This window comes from Panicum virgatum, chromosome 9N, assembly GCF_016808335.1.
Source record: "Panicum virgatum strain AP13 chromosome 9N, P.virgatum_v5, whole genome shotgun sequence".
NCBI classification, from domain to species: domain Eukaryota; kingdom Viridiplantae; phylum Streptophyta; class Magnoliopsida; order Poales; family Poaceae; genus Panicum; species Panicum virgatum.
Genome location: NC_053153.1, coordinates 20583031 through 20603302, shown reverse-complemented (window position 1 = coordinate 20603302; position 20272 = coordinate 20583031). Strand labels below are relative to the sequence as shown.

At 41.2% G+C, this 20272-nt stretch overlaps 2 protein-coding genes across 15 annotated transcripts; both read left to right on the top strand.

Annotated features, from left to right (window-relative positions):
• Positions 1-85: 85 nt before the first annotated feature.
• Positions 86-9534, top strand: LOC120688454 (endonuclease MutS2-like). Of its 14 annotated transcripts, none has more exons than XR_005681099.1 (21): positions 86-418; positions 540-671; positions 1103-1270; positions 1364-1447; positions 1926-1976; positions 2297-2353; positions 2430-2512; positions 2684-2807; positions 2881-2940; positions 3733-3975; positions 4152-4232; positions 4303-4450; positions 4704-4831; positions 4992-5039; positions 5805-5935; positions 6967-7049; positions 7502-7605; positions 8000-8070; positions 8424-8718; positions 8827-9218; positions 9335-9534. XR_005681099.1 is itself a non-coding variant. In XM_039970785.1 (20 exons), exons 1-20 carry the CDS (start codon positions 188-190, stop codon positions 8994-8996), a joined length of 2496 nt encoding a protein of 831 aa, XP_039826719.1. In that variant the 5' UTR covers positions 89-187; the 3' UTR covers positions 8997-9244. The 14 variants fall into 14 exon arrangements, 5 of the variants coding, with proteins under 5 accessions (XP_039826721.1, XP_039826720.1, XP_039826722.1 ...); XR_005681095.1 differs by having other exon boundaries at positions 89-418; positions 8420-8718; XR_005681094.1 differs by having other exon boundaries at positions 90-418; positions 8420-8724.
• Positions 9535-16755: 7221 nt separating this feature from the next.
• Positions 16756-19911, top strand: LOC120688453. The gene is made up of 3 exons (XM_039970783.1): positions 16756-16859; positions 17623-19008; positions 19528-19911. The coding sequence occupies exon 2, from the start codon at positions 17681-17683 to the stop codon at positions 18110-18112; it is 432 nt and encodes a 143-aa protein (XP_039826717.1). The 5' UTR covers positions 16756-16859; positions 17623-17680; the 3' UTR covers positions 18113-19008; positions 19528-19911.
• The last annotated feature ends 361 nt before the right edge of the window (positions 19912-20272 follow it).

Here is a 20272-nt window from a genome sequence, read left to right as displayed (position 1 = left end):
CGATTCGCGGGCATCGATCGCGAATTCGTGACTACTACTCCGAAGGCGGAAACGGCTTGTTCATCCAGCCCCGCCCTATCCGAAAGAATGGCGGGCAACTTCCTCCTCCCGCTTCGCCGCCTCCGCAGATCACACTCACACCATTCACCAGCAGTCCATCACCTGCTAGGCTGCCCTCGTCCTCCTGATGCTTCGCCTCTCCATCACCGGCCTCACCTCACCTCTGCTCCCCACGCCCGCCCCCGCCGTCCGGCTCCGCCCGCGCCCCCTCATCCGCCTCCGCCTCAGCGCCCTCGCCGCCGGCGCTGCCTCCTCGCTCTCGCCGTCCGCCCGCAGCCTCCGCCTCCTCGAGTGGGGCAAGGTATGCGAAGCCGTCGCCTCCTTCGCCGGCACCGCCCACGGCCGCGACGCCACCAAGGTATCGCGCTCCGATCCCGTAGGACTAGGATGCCATGTATCGTTGCCGGCGTGCCGCACTACTGCTGCCGTAGGGGTTGGCTCTGACGCCAGGTGTGGTGCGGTTTGCTTTGTGGGCGCAGAAACAACTGTGGGAGGTGGAGGACGTGAGCTATGAGAAGAGCCAGAGGCTGCTCCAGGAGACGGAGGCGGCCGTGTGGCTGCTTGACAACGCTGGTGGGGCGATGGATTTCTCTGGGCTGGATACAGTTGCGGTGAGGACTCAGGATGCTTGAAATAACTGCTGTTTGACAGTTTATTCTCACGGAATTCATTAATTCTGCAAATTGTGTGAAGCTTCTGTAGCCTAATGTGTTCAAACATAAGTTCATTCCCTGCTGTCTTATGACTATATTAGATAATGCACACCATGTTTAACTTTTAGAAAAAGCATAGTAATGTAACCATGATGTGCCTACATGAAGTAAATTTTAGTACCAAATGATGCATGGATAATATGTGCACAGGTTTCTAATCTCTTTGTGGTCTTGATCTTAATTGCTGATGATGGAATTTCAGTACCCTGTTCTTCGTACATTTTTCTTTGCATTCTTAGGCACAAAAGCGCAGTTATGTAAGTGACAAAAGCCCAGTTATGTAAGTGTGAATACACTACTGAATCTTGTGTTTTTCTGTTGAAATGAAGATAGAGTCGGCAATACATTGTGTCTCTGGAGGTGCCGTGATAAAAGGCCTGGAAGCAGTAGCAGTTGCTAGTCTGATGCTGTTTGCTGAATCCCTGCAAGTAAATATTAAAGCTGCCATGAAGCTGGATGAAGGCTCGCGTAGTCGATTAACAACTCTTACAGAAACAGTAAGAACATCTCAGCTTTTGTTATCTCCATAAACTATTATTCAACCATTCATGGCAGTGCACTATGCTGAATACTCCTGTTCTGAACTGCAGATTTTAGATGCTGCCATTAACAGGTCACTTGTGAAATCCATACAAGATATCGTTGATGATGATGGTTCTGTAAAAGATACCGCGGTTTGGTTCTTGCACCCCTATTTCTACTTCTGTTTCCTTCTAGTAATGTTATACTAGTTCAATAAGCATTTCATTCGCAAACTCATGAATGTTAATACCTCAACATTCTGCTCATTAAATCAATAGAGGGGTAAACATGAAAATGACAGTCATCCATGTTTAAATTCTTTGTGATCAAGTGATGTGGCATCCTATCATTAATCCAGAGGCCATTCATACATGCTTACTCACCCTTCATCACTGTATAAAAGATTCAGTAACTATACAGATGTTGAAGTAACTTTATTTAGTTCATTATTGCCAGTAGTTGGTATAGTGTCTGCTAAGTTTTTTTTTATCGTAAATTATATAGATTGTCTTTTGTACTTTCTTTTATTATAAATTATCCTAACTGTTACTTTTTACGTTCCATTTTAAGGCCTTGATTGATCTCCTCTGGACTATGCTTTCCTAACTGAAGAAAATATTTCTTTTCCAGAGCCCTGAGCTAAGGCGGCATAGAGAGCGAGTGCAGCTCCTAGAGAGCAGGGTAGGTGGTTCTGGATATCCTTTTCGTTTTTATTATTTCAGCAATGCCATACTTATTTGGCAGGTGCCAGCTATGTGCTATGAAGTATAACTTATCTTTCCTCACCTATTTTTCCCTGACCAAATTGCCTAAAAGCTATGTTTCTTCACCACCAACTAAAAGCTTGATTTCTTTTGTATATTACAGGACTAAATATCGTATCCTAGCTTGGTGTCCATATTTCTGCCTTAGTTGCATTTAAAAGGAACATTTTACAAATTACAAGCAAAGCTGTTGACGTCGATTAATTCTTGAAAGTTGCATCTCGTTAACTTTTGCAGTTATACCAGCTTATGGACAAGTTGATGCGAAGTGCTGATAATGAAGCTTCCTTGTCGGTATTGTTTCATTAAACTCACTTATTGCTAAGAAAACATCATATTCAATGAATTAAAAACTGTTAATTTTCTCTAGGAAGTATGCATTGTAAATGGAAGATGTTGTATTAGAACAACCGGGGATAAGTCTTCAACTTTTGACGGGTTACTGCTCTCCAGGTGAGTCAAACATTTTTACATCCGTATGTGCTAGAGTGATGACTGTTTCCTTGAACCCTTTTCTGTTTCTTCAACAATTTATGACCAGTGTGTAAAGGAAACATGTCTATAACTGTAATTTGATTTGGTAATTCAAGGTTATATTTTGATAAAGATACATATGTGCTGTAGCGGATCAGATGCTGGAAATATGATAGAACCAATTGCTGCTGTTCTGTTGAACGATGAGTTGCAGGAATCAAGAGCTCTAGTGGCTAAAGCTGAACTGGATGTCTTATCAAAACTTACAGATAAGGTTGTAGAAGATGGCCAATTTGATTTTGTGATGTTCTGTTATCTTATGTATGCTTTCTATCTTTTATTCGCAGATTCTTCTTGAGCTTGATAGCATTCAAAGTTTGCTGCAGGAAACAATTAGACTTGATAAGGTGCAGTTTTTTCTATGGATCTTTACTTCATTTTGTGGTGTATGAAAACTCGTCTAGGAACTATGGACAACAAATATATGAACATAAAAGTTTATATGCTTAAATTGCAGTTATTAAATGCTTACAGGTTATAATTTTCTGCAGTTATTTACTTGTTTCACTATGTTAATTGTGTATTATTAAGATAGCATCAACCCATTTATAGCATAGGACATTACTGATTTGTTTTGGTTCTGGTTGGTGCACCATTAGTTGTGCATTGGTTTACAGGCACCCAACGAAAGGTTTTTCTTAATTCTTAATTCTGAACTAATGAATATATTTCTTACTTCCTATCGTGAAAATATCCTCATCAAACTTACCCATCCAATAATTCACAGCCAGGAAGCACGATGTAGACTGATCCATGTTGGAATTTAAGTGAAAATACATGGCACTAAAACAATTTCAGTATGTACTCAATTTCTTGATAAGATGTCTGGCAGAAAGTTGTGTACCATTATCTGCTGTCTTGTGGTTCACAGTTCACCAAAATGATAGTGTTGACATTACACACTGTCAGATGATAGAGTCTAAAAATCTGATCTACTTAGATCTGGGTCTTCAGGGTTAAGTCAATTATACTTTTATTGTAAATACACACTGAAAACTAGAAATATCAAAATTCACAGTATTTGCATCACATGTAATGATGTTACTATTAGCTTGGAAACCGTGGAATGGCATTTCTGGCACATGTTTTCATCAGTTTTTTTTTGACGTGACTGAACATGTTCACTGTTTGCTTTTCAGGTCACAGCTCGCGCAAAATACAGTATAGCATATGATGGCACATTTCCTGATCTGTACTTGCCGAACTTTGAGAACGAAACTGTTACTAGTGCTACAAGTGGGTCTGCCAAGGAAACTTTCTCAACTCACCCCACTAAAAAGGCATGGAAACTGTACATGCCAAATGCATATCATCCACTACTTCTCCAGAAATATCAGGAAAATCTTGATAGTGCGAAAAGAGATGTTGCTAGTGCCGCAGCGGTGAGTTTATCTTGCTCCAAGCTATTTCACTTATTCTTTCCTTAAATAAAAGAATATTGGTTGAAGGTGATGATATATTTGTTTACTTTCCTGAATAGTCTTGAGTATAAGAACTGTTTCATTTGCTGTTTGTCAATTTATAGTTACGTGATTATCATTTTACTTCCATGTTGTAGGAGATTCGGAGGAGGAGGATATACGGGCAAGATATTGCAGAAGATCAACTGGCATCAGTCCTCGATTCTATGAAACTTAGGGTTAGTTTTTGTTTTGTATCAATGATGATTGTTGTTAGTTTCATTGGATAATTTATGCGCCCATTTGCAGGTTTCCCAGCTGGAGAAAGACCAGCCAGTACCAGTAGATTTTATGATTGCTGAAGAAACTACGGTCTTGGTCATAACTGGCCCAAATACAGGGGGTAAAACAATCAGCTTAAAGACGGTTGGCCTGGCATCGTTGATGGCTAAGATAGGTAATGGAGGAACAACATGCATATTGTTTCACTGTTATGATTAACATTACCTACTTAAATAGGCATCTGTAGATTTTGTAATTGCGGAATATTTTAATGTTATATTATTTTGGAATGATTGGTGCAGTTTCACCAACTACACATTTTCTTGAAAAAGGAAACCAAAGATATTAAGTACTTTCCACCTACATTTTAAGTATTCTAGTGAATACACACTGGAATAACTTATATGATATTTTCCATTTTGTTGCAGGTCTGTACATTCTAGCTTCTGAACCAGTAAAAATCCCATGGTTCAACGCTGTTTATGCTGACATTGGAGACGAGCAATCTTTGACCCAGTCACTCTCTACATTTTCTGGGCATCTGAAGCAGATTGGTGTATGCTTTAGTATTACATTTTTCTAGTTTCTAAATCCTAACTCTCTTAAATGATTGTGTTACTGAATGTATGCATCTTTACACAAAAAGGTTAAGCTTCATTTCTACATGTCCGAATCCGTAGTTATCAATATGAAATTCAAGCCTTCTTCTTTATTAGGCCATTCGCGCAGAGTCAACTTCAGAGTCTTTGGTCCTTTTGGATGAGGTAAGCAGTTTATCCACTATCTTGATAAATATTAGATGCATCTTGATTCCTTGGCTATGTTCGTAGGCATGGTTTGCTGGCTGATTATGTTTTTCATTATGCTTTCTGTGGTATTCTTGTCTCTTTTCTCTAACAGTCACATCCCCCATACTATTCATGCTGCAGAAAGTTCAGATTAAAGAATGCATGTTTCTGAATTCTGACAAATACCCCTTGCAAATTTGCATTGGAGATTGTTTATGTTGTCAGATTCCCAGAATGCATTGGTGTTTACATTATGGTCATGTCGTAACCATATGCACTTGTACAGCATTCTGCATGATCAGTAAAATCTAGGTAGGGGTCTCCCCTCTGGACTTCCTCAAAAATAAAATGTTTTTCTGCCTTGGATGGTTTATGACTTGATCTATATACGAGAGTTAGAAAGAATTAGGGATGAAGGAAGATGAATTATGGTCATGGAACACATGGATGCATGTTAATGCCAAATTCTTTGTTTCAAGATAACATATTTCCTCTAATTAACAAGGCATGACCCAAAGTAAAACGGCTTAGGAGTGCCTAGGGCACCTAGTGCCTAGTGCTTTTTGAAACATTAGTTGGATGTGGCAATTGTTTGTATTCTAAGATTCTCAAAATGCATTGCTGTCGATGATACCTTGTGCTGAAGTCATCACTAGAATGTTTTTGCTGACGAAGGACTTTTTCATGATTCAAGCATCCTCTGAACTTTAAGTCTTCTAAATTCGTAGTGATATGTACTAGGTAGGTGCTGGGACAAACCCACTTGAAGGAGCAGCTTTGGGGATGTCTCTTTTGGAATCTTTTGCTGAAGTTGGCTCCTTTCTGACATTAGCAACAACTCATCATGGAGAACTTAAAACACTGAAATACAGGTTTTCATCATTCCAAGCTCGAAATTCTCGTGTATTATGGTAGAATAAAATTCTAACAATGACCTTATACTGAATTAAGTCGATCTCTTATTCTCTGGAGTTTTCTTTTTTGGGTGTGTGTGTGGATCGAATTAATTTCTCAGTATTGGGAATACTTATATATTATGCACCAAATGGAATGAAGGTTCAGGGTATAGATTGTGAGCTTTGAATGCCAACTAAAAGTATTTTTGAAAAAAAGTCATATATTCAGTGTTTTTAAGGCTTAAGGCGTCGTATAGGAGTCGCCTAGGCGACAAGGTGGCGGTGGCTCGCCTCGCCTAAGCGCATTAGTCCGCCTTAGCCCGCCTAGGCGTTGCCTAGGCGATAAGGCGGTGGTGGCTCGCCTTGCCTCGCCTTAACACTTTAAAAACCATGCATATATTTGACCTATAAATGATTTCTTCTCTCACTGTTTCCTTTGAAGAAATAATTCTCCCATAGAACAATCCATCCACCAAAATTTGCACCATTTATAGCACCATCTATGATGCAATGCTACCAACAATGTCTAAATTATATCTGGCTGGTGCAAGTGTGAAAATGAAAATGGTTACAAAACAAGATTGGGTGCAGGTTGAATGATACTGGCTAAGGATCACATGTTTTTTTACTGCTAAGCCGTAGTTGACCTATTCCTCTCTTGCTTTAAAAGCGGACATTTCTTTTGTCAGCTGTCTTATCATTCCTATTTCCAAATAACATTGCTGTGAAAACCAACAATTCTAGTGCAAGTTATTGTTTGTGAGGCAATATAGATTGTTCATGTATCCCTTGATGCTGAATTGCCGATACCACTTCATAGTTTCTTACTTTTCCCCAGCTTACATAATGAGTGAGGACAGAAATCTTTTTGCATAGTTTTATGGAATATTTTTGAATGATTCTTAAACATAATAGTAAACGCACACTAGTTGTTGCCTAGCAAATACTGAACATTGAACAATATTGATGTTTTGGAGAACATGACTCATTGTTGTAAATACTTTCAGCAATAACTCATTTGAGAATGCATGCGTGGAATTTGATGAGGAGAATCTGAAGCCCACCTTCAAAATATTATGGGGAATACCAGGTTGCCTTATGTTTTGTTTCCCTTCCCAATCATTATATTCATATTTGCTTGGGCCACTGCCCTTAGTAGATCCTAGAAGGCTTTCGTCTTTAAGTTGAGTGTCTGCATGGAAAACCCCCTTTCTCAAACAGGGTGACTACTCTAGCCAATCATATCGTATTATCACTGATGCTGGAATTCCACAGCTCGTGTTATGTGCTTTTTTACAAGGCCAAGGGGATCTGCATTGTTTAATCCTGTGTTTCTTATTTGTTCTCGCATGGAAAAAGTTTAAGCCTTATGAAACAGCACTAATGAACTAATTGGACACCTCATATGCATTTTGACACTAGCTGAATGGCTTTATGTTTTATACAGGGGTAAATAATGTTTTTGACTGTTGTCTGCACTAATACGTACCACCTGCTCTTAGTTCATTATTCTTTTCTGCTCATGCCTTGTTACACATGTAGGCCGGTCAAATGCAATAAATATTGCTGAAAGGCTGGGTTTGCCCTCGGATATAGTGGAAAGCTCTAGGCGTTTACTTGGAACAGCTGGTGCAGAGATAAATGCTGTAAGTTAAGACTGGGCCATCATCTATTCGTTGTACTAATTTTCCCCCCTTGTATTATTTGCATTAGCAATTTGCATTTGTTCATTATTATTATTTTTGAAATTTGAAATAATGGGTTTGTTCATTATGAGTTGCTAGGATAGTAGATACTAGTCTGTTTCTCCATAATGGTTAAACTGAAAGAATGGGAGGCACAATAATGATTTCCCTTGAATTGCCATTGCTGCATTTTTCTCATGTTTGGGGGTTCCTGTGTATGTTTTCTTCGGTGCCTGCACTCGGAACTTGCATTTTTTTTTTATGAAGGAAGCTTTATTGATCTTAGCCCTCATAACTTGCATGTAATTGAATTATTATCCAAAAAGGTTGAGTACTATAAGTTCATCTTTTGCAGTTGATAATGGACATGGAAAGATTCAAACAAGATTATCAACAAGATCTTCAGAAGGCACAACACCTTCTTATGTGAGGACTTAGCTATACATAGATTTGTGTATTTGGCAGTTCTGCGCTGAGTATGCTTGCTTCTCTTTCCATGCCACATATTCTTTGCCTTATTTCTTTCTGTAATGTTTCGCTCAACCTACACCTTCTTTTGATGAAAACAAGTAGAGCTGATTTTGAGGCATGTGTTGTTCAATACCTGCTTTGACTTTGTATTTATGCCGTCTAACTGAACTTTAATTCCATATCTTTTTTCGTGTCTTATTGTGTGAAGTGTAAACTGCTTGTCTTATGTAGTGTTGTGTCTTCTTCAGAGGTGGAACTTCTTAAGTCAAATGATATCTTCTGCTCATTATTGATGCTGTCTCAGGCAGTCCAAGGAGCTTCATAATAACTTGGAACTGGCACAAAGGAAGATTTTAGACCACACTTCTGCTCAGAGAAAACGGAAGGCGAGAGTAATTTCAGAGTATGCAGTTATGGCCCGTTCTATCATTCGTAAGAAGTTTCAACAGTTCCAGGAATCCGCAATAGCTGAAAGAGTGAAAGAAGAGAAGGCTGCAGACAACGCCAAATCTGAGAGAGTGAAGGATCACATGCCAACAAGTACTGCTGCCATGGGAAAGGCACATAATACAGATACCAACTTGGCCACAGCAGCCGACGACGGTAAAGGTTATATGGGAAACTCCTTTGTTTTTGTATTAGTATTAACCTTCACATTCTGAAGACAAGTTAAACTGGCAACTTTTCCTTACTTTTTATCCTTAAATGAAGATGGAATTCCGGAAGTTGGTGATTCAGTTTATGTTCCTAAGCTCAAGAACCAAGCTACTGTAGTCAAAATAGATTCGTCCAAAAATGAAGTGCAAGTTCAAGCCGGAATGATGAAGCTCAAACTAAAGCTGCAAGATGTTAAGGTTCAGAAGCGGAAAGTATCAAGATAGCACAACTACACAGTCCTATGCTAGAGAGATTCAGATAAGTCATAAGTGTGCATGTGCTGTCTCAATTCAATTCCTAACATTTCATTTGCAACAACCTTTCAAGTTTCAAATGAAAATGTTGACCATTATCTGCATGTAGTTTTACTTCTGGGCAAACTAGCAGTTGTCAAAAAAACATCAAAACAGTTGCTGAACAGCTTCTGAGTTATGATTATCATATGGGTATGCAATATTTTATCATTAAGTTATAATTGTAGGGTCATTAGAATGTTTCACACGGCACTCAAGTCTCAAATGGTTTGTGGGGCATGGAAATTGCCGAATCGGCCCCATTGCAGAGATGGTCATTCGGGAAGAACTAACACATCTGTGTTCATTGCCCAAAGGAAGGATGGTTTGCTTGGACGATCGTTCAAAGCAACTTCTCTATCCGATCACGGACTTCAGAACAGCAGAACCATGTCTCTAGTTTCTCTTCTGAGCTTGTGGATAATTTCAAAGAATCCCAAGGTAATCTGGATAACATGTTTTCGCTGAAGCCATGTGCATTCTCAACGAGTAACATGGTAAGTAGCGGGTGGCCGCTGTTGTCGGCGTTATTTCAACACTTGCGAGTTTTGGACCTGATTCACCACAACGCATGCTGATGGTGTCGTGCTTGAGGACTACTATAGATTTAAAAAGGTAAGGGATTCGTACTTGCGAAATATATAATGTGCACAGATACTCAGATACTGACATGTATGCATAGACAGTCACCGGTAAGAGATTAGAAACTGTTGATCTAGTAATCAAGTTGCCCAAATTATGAGCTCTGTAGCAACCATGCCTGGGCCCTCAAATGCAGAATGGTTTTAGTATCATTGAGGCTGTTCGGCTGGTAGAATGAATAGTGCTCGGCTGGTAGAATGAATAGTATTGTGTGAGAGGAAATAAGCCGAAATAAGTCAAGCCGCCGTGTTGATTAGATTAGCCTAGATGATGTCGTGGTATGTGACAACGTGTGCGGTCAACTTCTTACAAATTTTCCATTACATACATCTATGAAAATAGGCATGCAAGGTATGAGAACTTTTCAAAAAAATATGCTCAAAAAAATATGATTATAATTTTTTTTTGCTATGAACAATATTATCTAAGTTATGATTTGCCATACGAAATCAATTTTTTCATGAGCATGCAGTGTTCTTCCTGTTTAGATCCCAAGTTTTTACACCCAAAAATATCACATCGAATGTTTGGACACATGCATGGAGTATTAAATGAAATCTATTTACAAAATTTTTTGTATGGATGAGCTGTAAATCGCGAGACGAATCTAATGAGCCTATTTAATCCATAATTTGCATCAAAGATGCTACAGTAATCATATGCTAATTATGGATTAATCATGGATTAATTAGGCTCATTAGATTCGTTTCGCGATTTACAATCCATTTCTGCAAAAAGGTTTGTAAATAGACTTTATTTAGTACTCCGAAATAGTAAGATTTTGATTTAAAAAAATTTGTCCAAAAGAACTAAACGAGGCGGCTAGATTCCTGTCGGATCGATGTGCGCCTTCAATCAGGGATGGCGACAAGGCACATGAACGCGAATTCCTTATACAGCGCGCGTGCGCCGCTACCGGTAGCGGCGCACGCGCTCGCCGCCGCCGCCGAGGAGCGACCTAGGGTTTGGCGGGAGGGGGCGGGTAGGGAGGGTGGGAGGTGGGCGGAGCGGCCGCCGGCGAGGTCGCCGGCGGCCGGGGTGGCGGCGGGAGGCGGCGGCCTTAGATTTTGGGTTGCTGGGGTGGGGGCGGCTGGCCGGCTCCCATGGCCATCGGCCATAGAGGGGGGTCGGGGTGGCGGCGGTCCGGTGATGGAGGCGGGTTGTTGGGCGGAGGGTGCAGGAGCGCCGCCGGTCGGGCCGGGCCGGGCCGGACAACCGGTGGGCGGTGGCTGGCGGCGGGGGCGATGGGATGGCGCGACGGTGGCGCGGTGGCGTGCTCGGTTAGGGATGGCGGCGGCGGAGGCCGCCGGAGCTGGAGGAGGAGGCCGCCGGAGCTGGAGGAGGCGGTCGCCGGCGGTGGCGACGGAGGTAGAAGAAAGAAGGAGGATGCAAGAAGGAAGAAGATGCCTGTTCGTCGCTAGCGCGCGGGCGCTGAGCAGCGTCTCCCACATGAACGACGGAGATGCACCGTGGACTTGGGACTGACTGAAGAGCAATTGGCTCGCTGTTTCGCAACCGATGTGCAGCACGTGCTCTCTGCAGCTGGGCCCCATTTGTATCTTTCGCTGTGGCCGCTGGGAATTTCGAGGTTAACCGAACAAAATCCGCGTGCCTTGGTAAGGATGGATTCGGATGTCTATTCGAATCTCAGATTTTTGGTCATTTTTCTTCGATTATGGACAAATAAGATATAGAATTTACATAGTAAATTCATAGCCTTGTATTTAACATTGATCTTGTAAAGATTCATAAAAACTAAACCTTAAATTCATCATATATATTCTCAAATAATAGATATAAAAATTCGAATACGGATCGGATACGGATACGAATCTTTTTTCACCTTTTTAATTGTAGGGAGCAAATAATACATAAAAAATTTATACAAAATTTTATTCTTATGTGTAATAATATGCTTGATAATATAAAAAAAGATTAGCATAAAATTTTAAATATATCTATTTTAAAATATCAAATTTGTTCTAAGAATTCGGATGTTTAGATCCATCCCTATGCCTTGGTACCTCCTGCCCTCTCTATGACATGTGGGGCCGCCCATCACCGAACGGCGACGGCCCCACACCTCGTTTACAGGCCACAGTATGGGATGACGATGATGTTTAGGATTTTTTTCAAAGGGTTATCCACGGAATTCGCGGGGAATAATTACGTTACTTGCTGCCGGTTGAATCCGTCACGTGGCCGGTCGCACGGCCCGTGCACACGCGTACGGCCCCCATTCGTGGCTTGGTCAAGCTGCTGGGTCTCGTTTCGTGGCTTAGCCCGGCTTGGTCTTCGGCTCGGCTCGGCTCGGGCTCTACTTTCGCAACTAACCAACGTAGCCGCGCATAGGAGTATTGGATTGGATCAAACAGTGACTCTGGATTATGACGCGTTCTTCAGCAACCCCCTTTTCTTTGTGTGGGCCAGGCGGGGGATTTTTTTAGGTCTTCTAGAACTTGGCCAGTGGTGATGCTCTAGTGAAGCCGTTAGGTGAGCCAACACTCGATTGGAACCGCGTCCTTCTGATGCGTCAATACGGTAAGCATCGAGGACATAGTATATCTGTATATGCAGCACTAGGAAAAAGGTGAAGCAGCAACCTTTTGGGTTTAGTGATTCTCCCTTTTGCAATTATTAACATGTGATATACTAGACTTATGTGTGGTCTTAGCAAATATCTCAGCCATGCCGGTTCATGCGAAAGTAATAAAAACACAAATTATACGAGAAGGGCGCATTTATGATACAATCCACTCCACTCCGCTCCTTCCTTCCTCCGTATACACAATTAAATATTGTAAAACCTGCTCGCTTCTGCTACTTCGAAGCAGCTGTTAGCTGAAAAACAAATGCATAGATTTTGTTTACGAAAAAGTAGGAGTTTGCATTTGTTTTGTTTCACTTGCCGTCCTATATTATTTCTAAAGTTTGACCACTGCTATCTTTCAAATATCATAACCGAAACTACATAGATTTTTCAGTGAACATTGTATATTATGATATCCTAACATATATAAAGTTATGAGATCTAGTGATCCAATTCATATATAATCAAGGACCTTATAAATTCAAAGATAAATCAATTAAAGAAAGAGCACTGCTAGCAATAAATATGGCTGATGATTAGGTTGCCATTATCATTTGTACTGTTACCAATATAAAAAGCCCAGTGTATCTTAATAGATAATGCATTCCAAAAAGGAAATCTACAACTTCGAGATTTTTTTATTTAACTTTATATATATATATATAGTCTATTTGACTCCCATGATGTTGAATACTAATCAGCAAGCCGGCGGCGCTGCCACCTCTCCGGCGAGCCAACAACCACCACATTTAATTCGCAGCAGTTAATTCCTGAAACCTGCATGCACGGAGGGTACAATAAAACCACCAAATCAAATGCGTAATTAAAGGGCCGTCATTCTTGTAGGTAAAACCAAACGCTCACGGATCGTAATTATCAAACAACGCAGTCGTAAAAACAACATAGTGTTACGGTTCAAAAACCCCTCACCGAGCACTGATTGTAGATAATGAAGGACGTTGTTTTCAAACCATCGGGAATCATGCCTCCGATTATGCTCCCAGTGCAAGGAACTAGGAGCCCACCTTCCCTCCTCCCTCAACATTGATCCACACCCAATCCACCGCCGCACGACGAAAAAATCTCACCCCGCCGCTGGCGTGCTCACTCACCCCACCCATACGGCTTTCTCCACGGATTCCCCACCCCCTGCAACACACCCGGATTGGAGGCCTGCGTGCCCTATGCCGCCATCCCCCTGGTCATCGGGCTTGCTGGCAGCGCCCCCTGCTGGCGGTGCCCCCTGGTGGCCACCACATGGCCGCCCCTGCTAGTTGCGCGTGCATGCGCCCCCTCCCCCCGGCGGAACCGCTTGGGGGCCATCGCCGGGTTAAGTGCCCACTACCCACAGTTGCTGTCTACATCGCCGGCTGTCTCCACCAACGCACCGGGAAGCCACGAGATTCTCTCCACTATTCGCCGCCCAATCGATTTCGCTAGCACAAATCCGACAGCGACAGTCAGCGGCCGCGGAAGCCACATTTTGTGGATACAACAGGTAAGACAGGCAACCACATTTGATCATCTTAATTTCGTTGAACTGATGCCTCCTAGATGCAAGCCACATACATGAGTCTGCCAAATAAAGGATTAGGAATCACAAATACACAACGAACCCAATTCCATGGCAGTGGCACTTGTTAGTATTTTTTACGCCAGCCACTCATACTTTTTTACTTCAACATCATATGTGCTTCAACCTCGCTTATTAGTATTTTTTACGACAGCCACTCATACTTTTTTACGGTAGCCACCCAACCTCACTTGTTAGTATTTTGTATTTAGAGTAGTATTTTTATTCATATCCAGGCAGTAATTTCACAATTTAGAGTAGTATGAGCTTCTATTAGATAAACCCCAAGCTTCAAGGATTCGGGGGCAGTTGCATGCATGGGCGATTACTTCTTTGAATATTAGGCCTCTTAATTTTAAAGAATTTTATGTAGTATTTTTTGTATTTAGAGTAGTATTTTTATTTATATTCAGACATTAATTTCACAATTTAGAGTAGTATGTGTTTCTATTAGATAAGCCCCAAGCTAGAAAGATTCAGGGGAAGATGCATGCACGGGATGATTAATTCTTTGAATATTACTCATCCTAATATGGTAATTACTTCTTTAATATTAATTACTCCTCTCAGTTTTAAACAATTTATGTAGTATCTTTTCATAATTCAAAGTAGTATTTTTGTTCGTATTCAAGCAGTAATTTCACAATTTAGAGTAGTATTTGCTTCATGAGTTAGAGTAGTATTTTTACAATTTTCATATTCAACAATTTAGACACTACAATAAATATTTCTTGGTAATGCAGGTGGTGAGGAGAGGCATAGGACTGTCACAGAGACACTCTTGGGAGCAATGCTACATCGGAATTTGTCGAACAATGAGCTTGTGGGATAGCATGACCACATGGTGGCGACTGGCGAATGTTGTGGCATTGCTTCTATGACTTTTGTGTGATACGTGATCAGCTCATGTAACATGGTATTTAAATATTTTGAAACATGAACACGTCACTTTTTTAAATATACCACAAGTCTGATTCTTGATTTTTTAATCTATTTGCTGCGGTTGTATTTATGCAAGAGTCGTAGGTTCGATCCTCTTAGAGCTACAGCATTAACTGGCAAAATCATGCCTGTATCGTTGCTGTAAAATTTTTACTTCCCAACCAAATCAAACAATGTTGCTCACTATTTTTACTTCCCAAATGTTCAGCATTTTACACCTCTAAACCGAACTCATTGCTTCATCCATAATTAATAAAAACTTCAACCTAACTCATGCTTGGAAGTAAAAAAAAAGACTCGTGTACAGATGTACATTAGATGCGTGTAGTAGTAAATCTTTTACTCCCCATTCAAACCAAACAAGGCTGCCAGGAAGCTGCCACGGAAGGCTTTTTACTCCCACCCACACCAAAAACTGTAATATTTAGAACGCCGGAGGCACCACAACTGCGCTGCAGCGCACAACGACTGGCCAACCGGCCAACTGAAATCACGCCAAAATCACCGCGGGGTTGCAGAGCAAGCATTAACTCAGTAGACACGGACAACTGTTTGGTCAAAGGAGCATTAATTTAAAATGGACAGACAGTAAAGTACTCACAGCTTTTACTACTCAGAGCTGTCTGAGCTCCGGCGAGAGCGCCGCCGTTGGTGTATATTATTCAACACCGGGATGCTAAATAGACCGGTCATATATATATATATATATAAAACAAATTATGTACTCCATCCATCCATAAATATAAGCATTTCAAACATTCCAAATTTATCCATGGATAATGTCAGCATTTCTAGCATAATCCACCCTCATCATTAATTTAATTAGATGTTAATGCATCTCCGAAATATTTGTGATTGATTAAGAGGACCCATAGCCATTTCTCTTTCTCATTAACCGATCTTTTTTTTTTGCGATCATCTCACTAACATATCCTAAAAATTATAAAATGCTTGCATTATTTGTGGATGGAGGATGTATGCCTTTAGCTTCTAATCCTTTTGGGCATTATATGTTGCGTATATGGATAGACTGAACTTGCATACTTTGAGGCCTTTCAAATTTAAAAAAAAAGAAGAAGTTAAAGCAAAATAAGTAGCAGATGGTTCATGCTCTAGGTACGGTTATTGCAGACTAATTAAATATTTATCCATTTTTGAAAATCAAGATGGTACATCATTGAGCTGGCTCCCTCCATTGCAAATTATTGTTCAACTTTGCTCTGTTCTAGGTCAAACTTGTCTAATTCTAATAACTAAATTTACAAAAATGAAAACACTCTTCAATATTGAATTAGTTTAGTTGCATCCATCATGAAATATGTTTTAACTGTGTGTACTTTGCTTTGGTGTTGATTATTAAATTATCCGTAAACTTAGTCAAACTTAGTTTCGACACAAAGTTAAAGTAAGCAATAATTAGATATTATGTATGTCGCGGGGCGGAAAACATCATGTGATACCACATGCAACGTGTTTCGGCGATTGCTAGTTACCTCATGTGACCAAAGAATATCTGGGATAGATGGCCCGGTAGAATGATCCCTTGCTTAAATTGTTATACGGATTCTGCAAGTTGGTCCTGGGTCCCGTATAACGTTCCTCGAAACCCCACGAAATGACGAACAAACTGCTCGTTGTTTGACTTCATACTGCGGTACAACGGGGGGCCGGCCCACAGGTTGAGCGGTGAGCCTAGCCGATCTGAGCCGCCGGACAGGAAGCCAGCCACTGAGGGACGTCGAGGACGCGAGCACGCGCGACTGCGCGAGCTTCGTGTCGACGTCTCAAGCTCTGGTCCATTGGTGTGGGTATTTTGGTCATTTGATGAAGGCCGCAGATCCTATAAATCGGGGCCCTCTCCCTCCCACCCTCCTCCCGGTCCGGCTGTTGCTGCTGACTGCGAGGTTCCTGTTCCACGGGGCGGAGAGAGAGAGAGAGAGAGAGAGAGAGAGAGAGAGAGAGAGAGAGGGCGAAGCCCTCTTCCGCGTCGTCCCCTGCTGTTTCTCTCCACCCTTCCCTGCCTCGGCTTGAGCCTCTGAACTTGCCGGTAAATCCCCTTCATCCACTCTTTAGGCGAGCTTTTGCCCGAGAATTCTCTTTTGGGGTTTCGAGGAAAGAAGAGGGTCCGTTTAGATTTTTGGATTAGCTGTTGTTAATATGTTCTGGTTGCGTTGCATGTGGATTGTGGCGCGAGACGCTGTCATATGAGGATTTATTGCGGCTGATGAGGTGGTTGCAGTTTTTTTACCGTTCAGATCTGATAAAATTGCAGTGGTAAAGGCAGAGGAGGAGTGGGGCAGCTAGGTTTTTGGTTCACCTTTGTTTAATATTTGGTAAAGAAGAAGATTTCTGGTTTGCCTACCGGTTGAAAGGGATGGATGCTGAATTGTTGGGGTCTTATTTTTTTTGTTTGTATCTGCGAGATTTTATATTTCTACTTGGCGAATTTTATATTCGTTAAGGTTCAGTGCCAGCTGTACTGCATCTGTAGCTCAGATTCGGTTTGGTGACATGAAACTCTTAAGATTTGGCCAAAATTCGATGAAATTCAGGTTTTATTATTGTCAGGCACACGAGTGAACACTAGATCTATGATGCAGGAATTGGGCGAAAATGTCACGAATCTGCATTTTGCTCTAATTTATTGCTAATTAGGCGAGATTATCTCACCTCCTGACAATACAATTCCCAATTGCTTTAATTTATTACTGATGAGTTGCCTCAGCAGTAGCATCAAGAAATAGCACATTTTGGTCATTTGCAGTAGCTCCAAAATAGAACTCTGAACCATTTTTTGTTTTGGGTTGCAGAAACTTCTGACCTCAGAAACCGAAAGGGGTCTGTGAGGGAAATTTTTGCAGCAGTGCAATGGAGGTATTTGGCAAATCTGTGATTGCTGAGCCCAGCAATGTGATTTTCTTGTCTGCCATTCTTAACACAGAAGGGTCAAACCCTAGTCACAAGTGTGACAAGAGGTGCCAGAATGAGCACGTTTTTGGAAACATGTTTCGTTGCAAACTGACTGGAACCACTCACATCTGCGACAAAAACTGTAACCAGAGGATCCTCTATGATAACCACAACTCGCTCTGTCGGGTGAGTGGGCAGTTGTTCCCGCTCTCTCCACTCGAGCAGCAGGCAGTGAGGGGTATCCGCAGGAAGCATGAAGTTGACAGCAATGAAGGTTGCTCCTTTAAGCGCAGGCGTGGTGCGCAGCTGCACCCTTCCCCTTTCGAGAGGTCCTACTCTGCTGTGTCTCCAATCCCCAGCCAGGTTGGAGATGGCATGGACCTGAGCTAGAGCTAATGAGACTTACTTTTCTTCGGCCAGCCATCTAATGCCGTTCTTTCTACCCCCTTTTCCCTTGGATCACAAGATGGGACTATAAGAGCTTCCTTCTTTGTAGACCTGTGAAGGGATATGAGACTCCTTAGACCACTGAATAAATGTCTATGTAGTATGAATTCAGTTTCATGGAACCTTGTTGTAACTCGTAAACTTTGGTTGAACTGCCTATTCGGAATCAGTAGTGAGTAGTACTTTCAGATAAACGATCGCCGCTTCTCTTTTCCCCACTCCTATTTAGTTATTTTGTTTTTTTTTACTTTACGTTCTGTTATTTTTCTTTTCTATGTTCTTCTAATATTGATTGTCTGATGCGCTATAATATAATCAAGCTGTGTAAATTTGTTGGACAATGTAAATCTCTGAGGATTCTTTGGTTCTGCAATCCAGGCAGCAGGAACCTGACTGACTTTGCTGACTGAAATTTCTGTACAGTTGTGACTAGTGTTTTGCTTGACAGGTTCCTGATCAAGCTCATATTGTTTACGGTTTGTTCTCATATAGCTTGATTCTATCTGTTATTTAACTCTTTTTTACAGGTTATCTTTCTAACACTTGTTGTTTCCCTCCTGTTCTCTTTTGTTTTGTCGTTATACTTAACTTTTGTTGTATGCAGGACCATCCAGGTGCTAATTATTTTCGGAAATGTTTTGATATTTTAAATAATTTATATTTATATAATGCTAACTTAATTTTGTTTGTTAATTAACTTCTCTCTTTTGTTTTTGTAGGTAAACTGCTAATCCTTGATTCATTTCCTATCGTCAGTGGCAAGAAACTAATCAAGGAGGCTCTTCTCATTGTTTGCAGTGGAGGGCTGTTAAGCTTCAGCTGAGCAGCATGCTTTGCAGGTAAATGATTAGCTATATATTATTTAGCAGTGTCAGAACATGATTAGTCATGTCACCTCTATGTGCTAAGCTCAACTTTATGGATACACAATGCTCTTCCAGTCCTCTTGTGTACATTTCATGATTTGGCAACCCATCTAAATCTACAATAAAGTGAAAAGAGCATGTTGTCTGTGAAATTGTTGCATGTTAGTAGATGATGATTAGAATCAAACCTGACAACTGTTGGCATCATTTTTCTGTCCATTGTGTGACAAGTTTGTTTCATTTTCTATTGTATGACCTTTGTTACTGGAAATAATACACCATAAATCATGGCAGTTCCTTTGCTCTATGTAAAACAAATGATGTTCTTTCTCTTCAGAGTTCAGACTAGCATTTGGATTATTTGCACCTTAAGATGCACAGTGTAGTCTCTTTATTTTTTAACATCCTGGAGAACTGAAAATGGCCTGAAGTGCATCCCTTAAAGATGATATGCATCCCCCCCCCCCACTTAATTGGTGATGTTTTGTGCAGAACATAAATCGGTGATGAGAAGATCGGTACTACTACTTTGCTAGATAAGCTTGAGAGACAGATAACTACAACGCCCAAATTGGCAAAAATACTGCACTTTACCAACTTATTATTTGGTAATGCAGTTTGAAGAGCAGCTACCATCTGCAGTTTTAAGAAATCTCACTGCCTCTCGGTGGCTTCAGGAGCACCCATCCCACAATCTTGCTTTCACCCCAAGCATGCCTTGTTATGATTTTACTTAATGTAAGTGTTATAATAGTGGGTGCTTTTCCTTTTCATGAAGTTTCGTTGGTACCCACACCCCCGCCTTTGTATGTCTATATGAACAAATATTCTTGACTAATGCCTAATGGAACTGCTAATTTGTCATTTCATCCTATACTCCTTGAGAAAATGATTATCAGTATAAAGAGCTTTCGACTTTTTAAGGCTTCATATTTAGGGCTTTCATTTTGTGTTGTTTTCTGTCCGTTCTTATCTTCAAATTGGGCTCAGAGACTCTCAAAAAAAAAAAAAATTGGGCTCAGAGAGACATTGGGCTCGGCACGGGCATCTTTGTGCTTGAGATGCCTACGAAAGGCCCAAACAGTCATGGGCTATCAGCCCCGTCAAGTTAACTGCAGAACAGCAGAAGTTGTGTGTGTTCACGATCACACTTGCGGAGTCGAGGGCCAGCGGCGCTGCTGCCGGGGAGAAAATTGGGATTGTGTCTTTACGAAGGGTGGGCAATGCCATCCTATAA